The sequence below is a fragment of the Glycine soja genome, chromosome 8 (assembly GCF_004193775.1).
Source record: "Glycine soja cultivar W05 chromosome 8, ASM419377v2, whole genome shotgun sequence".
In the NCBI taxonomy this organism is placed as follows: domain Eukaryota; kingdom Viridiplantae; phylum Streptophyta; class Magnoliopsida; order Fabales; family Fabaceae; genus Glycine; species Glycine soja.
The window spans coordinates 4726391-4739784 of NC_041009.1; the positions used below are offsets into that span (position 1 = coordinate 4726391).

Below are 13394 nucleotides of genomic sequence, written 5' to 3' on the forward strand. Positions count from 1 at the left end.
CCACGCGTAATTAGGCTTATATACATTAGGCAGACAGCAGGAGTTTTCGTGAAAATATTGAAACCTCCAAGTGAAGTCAATCACAATACCAATAGGGTGAGAAAAAGGATTAGAGTGGAGCACACACATTAGACGCAAGGCCTAAATTATTTACATAATAATAATCTTATAATTTCACATCAAATTTTGTTACATCCCCACTTATAGCTAATTAATCCTTTACGTATCACCCAATTTTCTACAGACTAATGTTTTTTATAAAATAAATTTTTATTATAATTCGAGCTTACGAACTAAGGTTGATCTCTCTTAGAAGTTATGTTAGACAAAACATATTTTCTTCGATCATTGTTTGCAATCGTTGGATTTGAGATAAATCAATTATTAATTATATTAATCCATTACCCCATCATAAAAATCTGTTATTCTTAAACAGAAAACGTCATATGTCTTCCTGTAATTGGTGCAAGGCAATCTTGTAAAATAGTACCTCGTCCTATTTATAAGCAAAAGTGTAGTATAAATTTTTACAGGACACTTGTTGTTTGTAAATTCGACTAGAGGTAGTATGTAACAGTTATTTGTTGGCCTCCAAAGAGTGACGTCCTAGGTACGGCCTTTGTTGCCCATGCAATCAGCAGCCTCCACGACAATCTAATGAGAAGACAGAATGTTGTAAGAAAGAATGATTTTATTTCCAAGTCTAGTAGTCCTCAATCCAAGTCAAAGTCTTGTGAGTACATGAATCTGCTAGAGAGAAAAATTAGAATGAAGGAGTGTGAGCACATTTGATTTGACATCTCTATTCTACAAACTAGTATTTCTCCTCATAAAATGTACGAGGGGAATATGAAAGAGCGACTCCATGCACTGTGCTAAAAATATGCCAAGCTTTGTCATGCACCAAAATCATATTCATAACATTTGTTTGCTAAGCTCTTTGATTCTACTCTTTAGCTTCTCATTTTGCTCTTTTTCTGATACCATATCTGCTGACGAAGCCATAAGAGATGGCGAGGTTCTTGTTTCCAAAGCCAAAAAACATTTGCTCTTGGATTCTTCAGTCCAAGCAAGTCCAACACACGCTATGTGGGAATATGGTACAACAATTTGCCTGAAAAACCGCGGTTTGGGTTGCAAACAGAAACAGTCCCATCAATAACACTTCTGGGGTTCTCTCAATCGACCCAAAGGGAAACCAACTATAGCACCATTCCCATTTGGTCTACCAATGTTTCAGCCACCAAATCAAACACCACCACCATCAACGTCATAGCTCAACTCTCAGACGTAGCAAACCTTGTTTTGATTCTAAACAACACCAAAACCAAAACTCTCATCTGGCAAAGCTTTGATCATCCCACAGACACCTTGATTCCATATTTAAGAATTGGTTTTGACAGAAGAGCTAATCAGAGTTGGTTCCTCCAATCATGGAAGACAGATGATGACCCTGGCTGGAACAGGTTCTTACACACTGAGATTCAGCAGTACTAGTGAGAAACCACAGTTGTTCTTGTACTACCAGAACTCTCCCTTGTGGAGTGGTTGGATCGTGGAATGGTGAGTTACTAATGGGTATACCCAACATGAAAAGAGATATGTTAACTTTTAACGTTTCTTTTACTGAAGATGACAACCAAGTAGCAACTCTCATACAACATGTTTGATAATTCCATAATCCCTAGGATAGTAGTTCAGCAATCTGGTTTCTTTCAAGTATTCACTTGGGATAACCAAAAGAGTGAATGGAAAAGGTACTGGTCTGAACCAACAAATCAGTGTGATAACTATGGAACCTGTGGATCAAACGGTAACTGTGACTCTTTGAACTTTGAGGACTTTAGGTGCACTTGTCTACCTGGTTTTGAGCCTAAATTTCCACATGATTGGTATGAGAACAGAGATGGATCAGGAGGGTGTGTGAGGAAGCCAGGAGTATCCCTTTGTGGGAATGGAGAAGGCTTTGCCAAAGTTGAAGGCTTGAAGATTCCTGATACCTCTGTGGCAATTCCCACAAGGGGTTTGAGTTTGGAAGAGTGTGAGAAGGAATGCTTGAGAAATTGTTCTTGCCCTGCATATTCAGTTCTTGAGGTGAGGAATGGTGGGAGTGGGTGCTTGGCATGGCATGGGAATTTGATAGACATACAAAAACTTAGTGATCAAGGCCAAGATTTATTTGTCCGTGTTGATGTTGTTGAACTAGGTACACCCTCCCTCCCACTATATTTTTTTCTTTATGATTTGATCCATGTATATTAGTATATTTTAGTATATATTTTAGGGTTCTGCTTGAACCTATTTGAACTTGTTTCTTCCTCTCAGCAAATTATAACAAAAAATCAAAGAAACTTGGTAAAAAGAGGATGGTTGCAATGCTGATTGCTACTGTATTAGCAAGTGTCATTCTTTTCTCTGGTGTGTATTACCTTTGGAAGAGAAAAAGCAAAGGTACGTGATTTACTTTCAATGATATCCCCTGTTCTTTATGTTCATTATTATTTGCTGTCAGTCTCACAAAGGGTTCTTATTGACTCAATATGCAACAACTATGCTTTCAGCCCTTGTTCTGAGGTGCATTCAAATTGGTCTATTGTGTGTGCAAGAAAATGCCATCAATAGACCATCCATGTTAGAAGTTGTTTTCATGCTAGGCAATGAAACAACTCTTCCCCCACCCAAAAAGCCAGCATTTTTATTCAATGAGAACCAAGATTTGCCTGAGTCATCAACATCAGGAGGAGGATCTTCAATCAATGAAGTAACAGCTACTATCATCAGTGCTCGCTAAAAGCTACCTCAGATATATACATGGTTCACACTTCACACTTTCCCATCAAATGTGAATTTGGTGGCACTTATAGGTTTTAGAGTTGTTTAGTATGCTGTAGATTTTTTTTACTGGGTATGCTTGTACGTGTGTAACATTTTAACAATATCTTTTGATCCGTGCTTTCTAGCCACTAGCTTAGCTAGTGTACTTAAAATCACTTTATGGTCTTGTAAAATAAATAAATGAAATTTTGGGCACTGATATCTATTGAAATTATGGTGGCATGGAGGTTCTAGAAAGAGTAATAGACCTAGAAACCATGGATTTATTGAAGAGAAACAATTTTCCAACTTTGAAGTTCGAAGGTAATCCCAAGTGAACCATAATATGACAGGTTTTACTCTTTCATTTAAAGGATATAATGTTAACTACCATACATACAAGTAACATTCATTTTCCTCTTGTTTTTTTAAGTTATTGCGTGGTAGCTTTATTACATCCTACAACTACAGTTTAGCTTTAGATTAATTTCTAAATTTTGAAAAATGAAAGAAGTAACAATAATGCATACTCTTATTAACGAGATTTACAGTTTTTGTTTATACAAAAATATACTTAGAGCAGTGTAGTTATACAACTTGAAGTAAAATGGGGTTAACCTCACCCCTTTATTATTCTTGATTTTTACATCATCGTTCTAAACTGGATAATATGCGAAATGTCATATACAATATTTTGCCAAACCTTATTATTGTTTGGATTCATGATACTATAGCATCATACAATAGCATACAGGCTTTCCACATATACTATCCAAAAGCCTTGGCCTTCAACGAGCTTCAATCATAGTTATACTTACATCATTTACTGAATAAATTCCTTCACTGGTTGAAGGATTTGAACTCTCATAATTAGTTTTCTTAAAAACAAATGCTGGTTGTTTTGGATCAGGAAGAGTTGAGTCATTACCCAACATGAAAACAACTGCTGACATAGATGGTCTGTCAGCAGCATAATCTTGCACACATAAAAGACCAATTTGGATGCATCTTTGGACTTCATGGTCAGAGCATGACTCTCCTAATGATTGATCAACAATCTCCATGGTTTTCCCTTCTCTCCATAGATCCCATATCTACATTAATAGAAAGTTACCAGGTTAATTGGATTACTAAAGGGCACATTTAAATTGGATCATAGTTCTCATAAAAATACTAACATGTCCAACTAAATTTGTGGCGGTAATGTCTTCATATAGACCACTATTCTTTCTGCCTGTAACGATCTCTAGAAGTAAAACTCCGAAGCTGTATACATCAGACTTTACAGAAAATTGTCCTTCCATGGCATATTCTGGTGACATATAGCCACTAACAAAGCAAAACAAAACTGAAATCATTAATATCTTATTTTACTAATCATGTGAAATTAGGAGATAGGTGGATTCTAGAAGTGAACTATTTACTTATGTAGTGTTTAAATAGCTTTTAAATCGGCATGGGAATCTAAGTAACGTATAATGAAATGAAACTAATTAATGTCATGTGACTGTAAGTGTTGTTGAATACTTACTAGGTTCCAACAACGCGGTTTGTGTTTGCTGCAATTTGGTCCCCACCAAATATTCTAGCCATACCAAAATCTGCAATTTTGGGGTTCAATGAAGAGTCCATCAAGACATTGCTGGCTTTTAGGTCTCGATGAATGATTCTCAATCGCGAATCTTGATGGAGGTATAACATCCCTCTAGCAACCCCACAGATGATATCAAATCGTTTTTTCCAGTCTAGTTGCGACCTTTTCGATTCATCTGGACCAAAAATTCAAGGTATCAAGAGTGAAGCATATTGGATGAATCGTTGTTACTTGATGTATGAAGATGTCACTCTATATGACTATTTATTGGTACAAAGTGAGAGCTCAAGCACTAAGCAGCAAAGTTGAAAACACGACATACCAAAAATTAAGGAGTCCAAACTTTTGTTTGGCAAATACTCATAGATTAGCATCTTCTCCTCTCCTTGAATGCAGCAACCTAGGATCCTCACAAGATTTCTGTGTTGGAGCTTTGAGATCAAAACAACCTCATTTTTAAACTCTTCTATGCCTTGTCCAGAGTACTTTGACAGTCTCTTCACTGCTATCTCCATTCCATTAATCAATAGACCCTGAAGTCACAATCCAAGGTAAACTTAACACTTTGGCACTTTGCCTTTGCCAATATTATAATACACATTACTTGCTTGGCAAATTCTGTGACTAATGCAACTCTAAGTGAAGTGTAAAGATATTCCTTAACTTTTGGAGGTGACAACATGGGTACTAGGCATTTAAAAAAGTGCAAATTGTTGTTGAATTTGTGACTTGTTAAAGAAGAATGGCTACCTTATAAACAGAACCAAAACCTCCTTGGCCAAGCTTGTTAGCATCAGAGAAATTGTCTGTTGCAGCAGCTATAGAGCTAAGTTCAAAGAATGGTAAATCTGAATTTTTTGTAGTGTCAAATTCTTGTAGATCGGTTGAGTCGTCGAAGGTAAGACGAAAGGAATACTTGCGATCCCTTCTTATTCCTACCATCAAACAAGGAAACAAATACATTTGACCATGTTATTAGAATTAAGGCAGTAAAAAAAAATGTTAATAGAATTAAGAACACCAAGTTTGATAAAAAAATAATTCAACTAACCTTGTCTCCTTGTTTTAACAAACCAATACACGAAAGTGATCGCCAACAACAAAAACAAGAAAATAGCAGCGGTTAAAACTGCTACCATCCCCTTCTTGCCTAGAGAACCATACGGATGTTTTGCATATTTAGCTGCAAAATCCAAGTGCACAAATATTATAAGTAAAAGAAATAATGACAAGCAAATCAAGTGTATATATATATATATATATATAAAAGGCTATCCAATTCGAAAGTTTAAAGTAAATGTGAGTTGTGAAACTTTAGTAGTAAACTTAGCTATAAAAAAAATATTAAAAAACTAATAAAAATAGAAATTATATAATTCAAAAATTCTATCATAATTTTTTATAACATACATGCACAAAACATCATATTTTATATCACAATTAATATCAAACAACACACAAGAGAGGAAATTACTATCACACCAGAGAGAGAGAGAGGATGTTACTAACTTTTTTTGTTATTAAATAAAAATTGAAAATTTTAAAATATCTTAATTAAAAATATTTTATTTTAGTTTCCAAAATATCTTGATTGATTTTTTTTTATCTATATTTGATTAGAAAATAAAACGTGATTATAGTTTGATTATGCTAGTCAGACAACTGAGAAAAAAATTAATTATACTATAATTTATTTGATTTTTAAAATTTTGATTAGAAACTCAAATGAGTAATAACAATGATGGACTATTTATTGTTAGCAAAAAATAATGATGAATAAGTTATAAGATAATTTTGATATTAAAGTAAGAAATAAGGAGAGTACCTAACTCAAGCTTGTCGACTCGCACGAACAAACTTTGTCCCACTTGCATGTAAGTCCTAGTGTCTTCCATATTTCCATGCCAAGTAACACACCCACTTCCAGAGCTCTCGTTGGCACTCGTGTAAGCCACACACGAACAATCCCTCAAGCATCTCTCTTTGCACTCTCTCATCCCAATCGTTGCTGCCACGCGCGCCTTCGACGTGTCGGGTACCTTCACACGTGTCACCTCCACAAACCCCTCCCCGCTCCGACACGTGGACACATTACTCTTCCTCACGCACCCACCCGACCCGTCTCTAAGGAACCATTCCCTTTCGAATTTCGGTTCGAACCCGGGCAAACACTCACACTCGAACTTGTCCGCGTGGTATGGATCGCAGTTCGCGTTCGACCCGCACCGTCGGAAGTTGTCGCACTCCTCCTTCGGCGCATCCCATATTTGAAACCACCTATGTTCATGAGCCTGCCACGTGGACCTTGCCACATGGCCGCTCTCGTCCAGCACCATTCTCGAGAAAACGCTGGGGTCTTTCACTCCATACATTATGGAGACCTCGCTCTCGTTGTTGACGTAGTTAACGGTGAAGATGAAATTCGGTGTCATCTCGGGCACCCCGCTCCATCTCTGACCCGTCCACGACCCGACCCTCCATAAAGGGATTTTGTCTTTGTAGAGAAACAATTGCGGAAACCCGGTTGGGTCGATCTTATAAGTCATGTTCCCAGTTCCCGGGTCGTTTGGAGATTTCCAAGATACTAGGAACCGGTCCAGGCCGGTTTTCCGGTTCAACCCGAGTTTCATGAACGGAAGCATAGTGTTCCCGGGATAATCAAAACTCTGCCATAGAATGTTGTTGTTGTTGGTTTGGATCAAAACTAGGTTTCCTGTATCCAAAAGCTTGGCTGAAATGCTATTTGTGGATTCAATGGAAACGTTGGAGGACCAAACCGGGTTGAGGCTTCGGGTGCTGTTGTCGTGGAGTACAAGGTTTCCGTTGTTGCTTATTTTGAGAACACCGGAAGTGTCGTTAAGAGGAGTGTCTCTGTTGGCAACCCACACAACCGTTTGTTCCGAGATTTTGTTGTACCAAATCCCAACGTAACGGTTTGTGGAGTTTCGCGGGCTGAAGAAACCGAGCGCAAAGTTTCCTAAACCGTTGGAGACCAAAACGTCGCCGTCTCTAATGGGGTGGTTTATGGTTATGGTGTTGTCGAGTGAGTGGCAAAAAGGGTAGAAGAACATCAGCACAAGAAATGAACTTAGAAACTCTATTGCTGAAAAAAACTTCATGGTATTACAAATCGATGTTGTTGTGTGAATGGTATTTGGAGAAAATTTATTTAAAAGATTTGGGCGTGGAATATGGAGGAGTTTGATCTGTTGCTTGTTATTTATGAGGGTGCTGATATTTTTCCGTGAAGACTTGGTATCATATGTATGAGTTGTTCTACTGCATGTAAAGATAATACTGTGATTGAGACACACAACCAGATTTTCAATTATTGGTAGTTTCACATTAAATTCCTTAGGTTTCTTATGTGGCTCAGACGACAGATAGACGATAGATTGGTTTAGATTAATTCAGAAGGTCGATTCGATTTTAAGAAGCAGATCTAAATTAAATGTTCATGAATGGTTCTGCCTTATCTAAATGATCGGTACTTTTACTTTGCTGATGCAAGTCAACACAAAGTGATGCCCACCTGAGAATTGCTATATGGTGTCACGAACCGGTTTACACGAAATCAATTGAATGTGTACGTATTCCTTGTTGGTACAAAATTAAATAAATAAAAAATGACAGAAATTAAGAGAAGTGGTTGATTTCTTGTTTCTGGTTTTCTTGTTTTTTGGTTCAATACTTTTTTCGTACTGTTAAAATATATGGTAATGAGGTATGCTATTTAGTATGAAATTAAACAATGAGCATGAATCGCACGAAATTAATATTCAAGTGTGTCATGCGGTGCAGAGATATTTTTAAACGATAATTGATTAATAAAAATTAACAGAATTATAATTTCCTTTTATGGAAATCACCATTTGTCTATTTTGGACGAAATGTTCCATCATTATGATAGTATAATAAACTGTGAAAAGTGATTAACACAAAAGAATATGTATTAAAAAAGTTGTTATTAATTACTAACACACTTTATAACTGGGAACATAAAAAAAAAAAAACTAATGTTCTTTTCCCTTTATAACTAGTGTTATCATGAATATTCTGAGGCAAAAGCTTAATTTTCTCTCAACCTCATCTCTGAGAAAATTTAATGAACTACGGGTCGTAATAAATGGATATACTGTAGGAAACGATTTAATTAGTGTTGGTTAAAAAAAATATTTAAATCAAGTTTTTAAAAATAATAGCACCACTATTGGAAGAGTGGAGAAATAGCTAGAAATTTCATTTTTAAGATTTTTTTCCACCCACTTACAAAGAATCATATAGAACTACTAGTAGCTAATTGGATTGCACTCTTTTATTTTTTGCACCCCCATTTGCTTGCCTACAAAAAACCACCATCATGTATCAGTTAGAGTATGAGTGAAATCAATTTTAGTCTGTGAAATTCAAGCCTCTTCCTCTCTTACGTGTGAATGAGTTTGTATAAAATTGATTTATTCTCTCATTTTATCTTCCTCAACATAAGTGAGTGTGTGTCCGTAAGTTTAATTTTGTGTCCAATTTTCAACAATTAACAAAGATGCTAAATAGAAGAACTATTTCACGTTTTTTACAATTTGTGCCCGTTGATCATTCAACCTATCACATGTTCCCCGCAACACTCGAATCTTGCTATTGAATTTTTGTTCTTCTAAACACAATCTGAATGGAAATATTTCCAAATTTTGGTAGCCATTTTAATTTCTTGTATTTCCTAATTTTTAGTTCTAAAGTCTTTTTTTCCTTAAACTTAATTCCTATTTTTTTATACATAAACTCAAATTCCTATTATTGTCTGATCACTGTTCCTATTCATATTCTCATCCCATTCATATTTTATTTAAAAAAATTATTTTCAACCTATTTTTTGTTATTTTTTATTTCCATTATTTAGAAAAATTGACCCACTAACCTATGCATAAAAAAGATTGGTCTTCCTAACCTACTCTCAAAAATTGAAAACAAAAGTCGAACCTACCTGACAACATGGGCCGATAGGCGTAAATCCCTGAATCCAAATGACCAAGTTTTTCACATGCTACGCCATTTCTTATCTTACTCACAAAACTGAAGAAAGATTAAACTAAGTGACCACTATACCTATTAAATGACATACAAGAAATTTCAGAGCTTAAAAATTAATAGCTCTTGTGTTCAATATCTATATTATAAATTATTATCGTGTTATCTTTTACCTTTTGGTCGATATATAGTTTCATTATTATTTAGACCTAATTATTTATATATATTTTAAAAAAACTAAAAAAATATTAAAACTTAATTTATTTTTTGTGTTAATGTTTTGAGTTTATTTTTATGCACTATCAGTATAAAGAATTCTATATAGTCAACCGTACCGATTAGAAATATGAAAAAATGAAGAAACAAATTGACTTTTGGAATTCAAATTTAGGAACTATGAAAAAAAATAACTACCAAAAATTAATTTTGGAAGTTAAATTTTAATTTGCTCACCCAATAGGGGAATTTAAATTACTGAAAGCAATCTATTTTTCATGGTTCCGAAATTTAAATGTAGAACAATGAAACTAAACTCGTGTATAAAAAAATTGAATAAAAATGGACAAGAAAAAAATTAGGGGATGTGATTCACGTGAAAAGCAAAAAAGGGTTATAAAAAGCAAGACCTGTATTTACTAAAAATCAGTGTGGTCCATGAGCAAGCTCTACCCACGAGTGGGAGCAGCCCTATACAAGATGACATCAAAATAAGTGTGGTCCATAAATTGTGTATGATCTCATCCAAATTGAAAAAATCATTGATTTTGTCCGATAAATATTTTTTATACAGTCATTAAGACTTAAAAATCAAATATCTAGTCACATGTTTTAAAAACAAAATTATTTATCAACTATATCACATTATAATATGTATAATTAGTTGCTGATTCATTTCTGAAGCTGTCAGTTCTTCTGTTTTGTAAGCAAGACATTTCACAAAATAGGTGCAAATAATGTGCCCTTCCCATTTTACTCTTTTAAAACAAAGAAAACTTAAATCAATTGAAACCAGTACTAATGATTAACGGTAAATTGCGCGAATGATTTCAGCACGAAAACCTTCATGAATCAGTGTGTAGTCTGTACCATTGGTGATGAATGGTTTTGATTTTTTATTTAATTTTTACTTATCTAAAAAAAATTAATAGAAATGCCACATTCATACCTAGCTATTTCGTGTAAATGTATAACAGCAGAACTGTTTAAAGCTTAAAGAACACATGCAACGTAGAAAACAGTCAAAAGCCTAACCAAAAACGGATGTTGAAAAGACTTAAAGAAAAGGAAGCAACATTTGTTTTGTTTTGCCCAAAGACTCATAAATTATGCCTAAAAGTTTTTAGACTAAACATTAATATCTATATAACTACTCATTACTAGGGTGATATAAGATAAGTGGATGATTAGGAGAGAGAGAAAAATATAGATTTCTTTTACAAATGAAACTAATATTTTATAATAAACTAATATTTGTGAATAAAAAAAAAATTAGGGTTTAATATTAGAATTTAAAAGCCCTAAAGTAGTTGCATATCACGGACCATGTTTTACCATTACCAGCATAAACGGCTCCAACGGCCATGCACATGTCACTTCTCATGCATCACATTTTTGTCCTCTTTGACAAACAAGAACAAATTATAAACCCCACATCCATTTTTCTTTTCCTATATGGAAACATAAATAAGGGTAGGTCTTTTTCAAACTTTGTCTTTGAGGCGGAGATTGTAGAGTTATTCTTATCCATTCAATCCAAACAATGCAGTGATGATGCACCCCTCTTTCTGTCGAGGCCTTTTATCATTGAGTTTCTAGGTCATCACCTTCTGCACAGCTGTTGCATGATGATTGTACGGAGCATCCAGCATGTCCTTTACTTTGTGAACAAGATAGAATGTTGATTTTGCTCATAAATCATAAATGCTAGACAAGCAAGTTCACCCCTTGAACGATAATACAAGTTCAAATATCAACAAACAATTTTTATTGGAATTATAAAGTGAGTTTCAATTATGAAATTTAAAAATTGAACAACTATGTTCTTCCTGCAAACTAAATTGGTCATCCTTAAACAAAACAAAACCAAAATTAAATAAAAGAAAATAAAAAAGAATAGAAAAGAAAAAGATGTTTTTCAAGATCCCTCCTTTCTTTCAATCTTACAGAAAAAAACAAAATCATATTACATGAAAAGAAACCCTCTTTCTCACAATACTCCTTAATGGCTCAAGTTTCTTCCATTTCTCTCCAGTTTATTTGGTTTGATTTTTTTCCTCTGAAGGTGAAGGTTGACATATTTATTTATACTAATAATTCTAAGTAAACAAGAAAACGAATCACAATATGTTAAAAACATGGAAACTAAGAATTCTGCAAAGATTCAATATTGATTTAATATCGACTCAAATATTATTATCTTGAGGAAAAAAAAATACATGTGATTTGAAAAGAAAGAAAAAAGTCAAATTTACTTAAAATAAAACTTAATTTACCTCAATTCGATCATTTCTACCTTCTCTAAAAGACCACAACCATCAAGGTTCCTTCGAGCCCATTACCATTTTCACAGTTGTTAATGTGGTTGCAACTTGCAACCAATCTCTCAGTCATCCACGGCATTGTCATCACCCTTATACTTGCCATATATTATAAGTTATAACTATCATTTTCAGCATCATACAACACCTTTGCTGATATAGCTACGTACCACTACAACCATCCAGCTTTAGGCGTCAGCACCCCACGAATCAAATATGCATTTGTGTTATTAACTTTTCATATGATCATGCCGTTAAGCCTCACCCTATTTTATATATCATCTTCTGTTCTATATGTTATCCAATGCATAGGAAGATGCCCGTATATAGTGGATAAGCTACTGATACGCGCTGACAATAATCACACGCATATTTAATATCTTAAGATTTAAATTATTTTTATTCCCTATAAAATAACAAGTTTTTATTTTAGTCATTGTAAAAATTTTCTTTGGTTTTCATCTCTTGAAATTAAAATATGAAAATGAAATCAATGTTTTTTTCCCTTTATTGTCATGCATGTGACAGTTGTTAACTACAAAAGATCAAATGACCATCCTAGATGACACCCACTAGTGTTTATAGCAATATGTCATCACATGATTAAAAATAATTATTTCAAATTCAATAAGAGTTAAAATTAGAGAAAAATATTTTAGAATGATTAAAAAAATCACTCATTTTACAAGGATCAAAAATAATTATTTCAAATTTTATAAGATTGAAAAACAAAAACAATATTATAGAGATCAGAATCAAAATTTACTCATTTTATAGAAATTGAAAACATAATTATACCATATCTTAAAATTAAATAACAAAATAATATTTTAAAAATATTTATTTCAAAAATTATATTATATTGTCTTACAATATTTCCTAAAAACCATCTTAATTTTTTATAAAAAATAATATTAAATAGAATATAAGATATTCAATATTTTAAATTAACATTTTTATTTGATATCAATTAAGAGAAATGCAAAGAAAAGGTGGTACTCGAATTTGGATTTTTTTATTTTTTTTTTGTATAAGAATGGTGATGTATATCCACATATTTGAGACAGATGTACTTGTATGTCTTGGTACGTAAAAATTGAATCAAAGAAAGACAATGATCAAAGCAACGAATTGAAAGAGGAACGATATAAGAGAAGCATGTGTGACCCTCTAGCGCGATTGGCTCACAAATTTGGACTTTTATGATTGTTGACTACCGTCCTCACTCAGTCACTGGTGACCCGCAGCACAGCCACGTCGATTTGAGTTACGTATACACATCGCCATTTCACTTTCAGTATTAAACTTCAAGGCCCCTAACCCTAACTTTTCCCCCCAATAAATGTAGTTTATTGTCTTTAGGTTTGTGTCTCGACCCTAGATTATTGGGTCTTCGTGTAATTTTGATTGTGACCTTGCTCGTGTGT

General features: G+C 34.0%; 1 protein-coding gene and 1 pseudogene across 1 annotated transcript; one reads left to right on the forward strand and one right to left on the reverse strand.

Annotated features, from left to right (window-relative positions):
- Positions 1 to 475: 475 nt before the first annotated feature.
- LOC114421326 lies at positions 476 to 3091 on the forward strand (annotated as a pseudogene).
- Positions 3092 to 3402: 311 nt separating this feature from the next.
- LOC114421328 (G-type lectin S-receptor-like serine/threonine-protein kinase At1g11410) lies at positions 3403 to 7669 on the reverse strand. Its single transcript, XM_028387202.1, has 7 exons — positions 6234 to 7669; positions 5460 to 5591; positions 5159 to 5343; positions 4731 to 4941; positions 4346 to 4583; positions 3993 to 4143; positions 3403 to 3908 (listed from the first exon to the last, which is right to left on the reverse strand). Exons 1-7 carry the CDS (start codon positions 7525 to 7527, stop codon positions 3603 to 3605), a joined length of 2517 nt encoding a protein of 838 aa, XP_028243003.1. The 5' UTR covers positions 7528 to 7669; the 3' UTR covers positions 3403 to 3602.
- Between the last annotated feature and the right edge of the window lie 5725 nt (positions 7670 to 13394).

Coding starts and splice junctions, on each gene's coding strand:
- LOC114421328 (XM_028387202.1), bottom strand. CDS start 7,527: ATGAAGTTTTTTTCAGCAATAGAGTTTCTAAGTTCATTTCTTGTGCTG. Junction 5,344..5,459: donor TGTTAAAACAAGGAGACAAG/GTTAGTTGAATT, acceptor GTTTGATGGTAG/GAATAAGAAGGGATCGCAAG. Junction 4,942..5,158: donor GTTTTGGTTCTGTTTATAAG/GTAGCCATTCTT, acceptor TTGTGACTTCAG/GGTCTATTGATTAATGGAAT.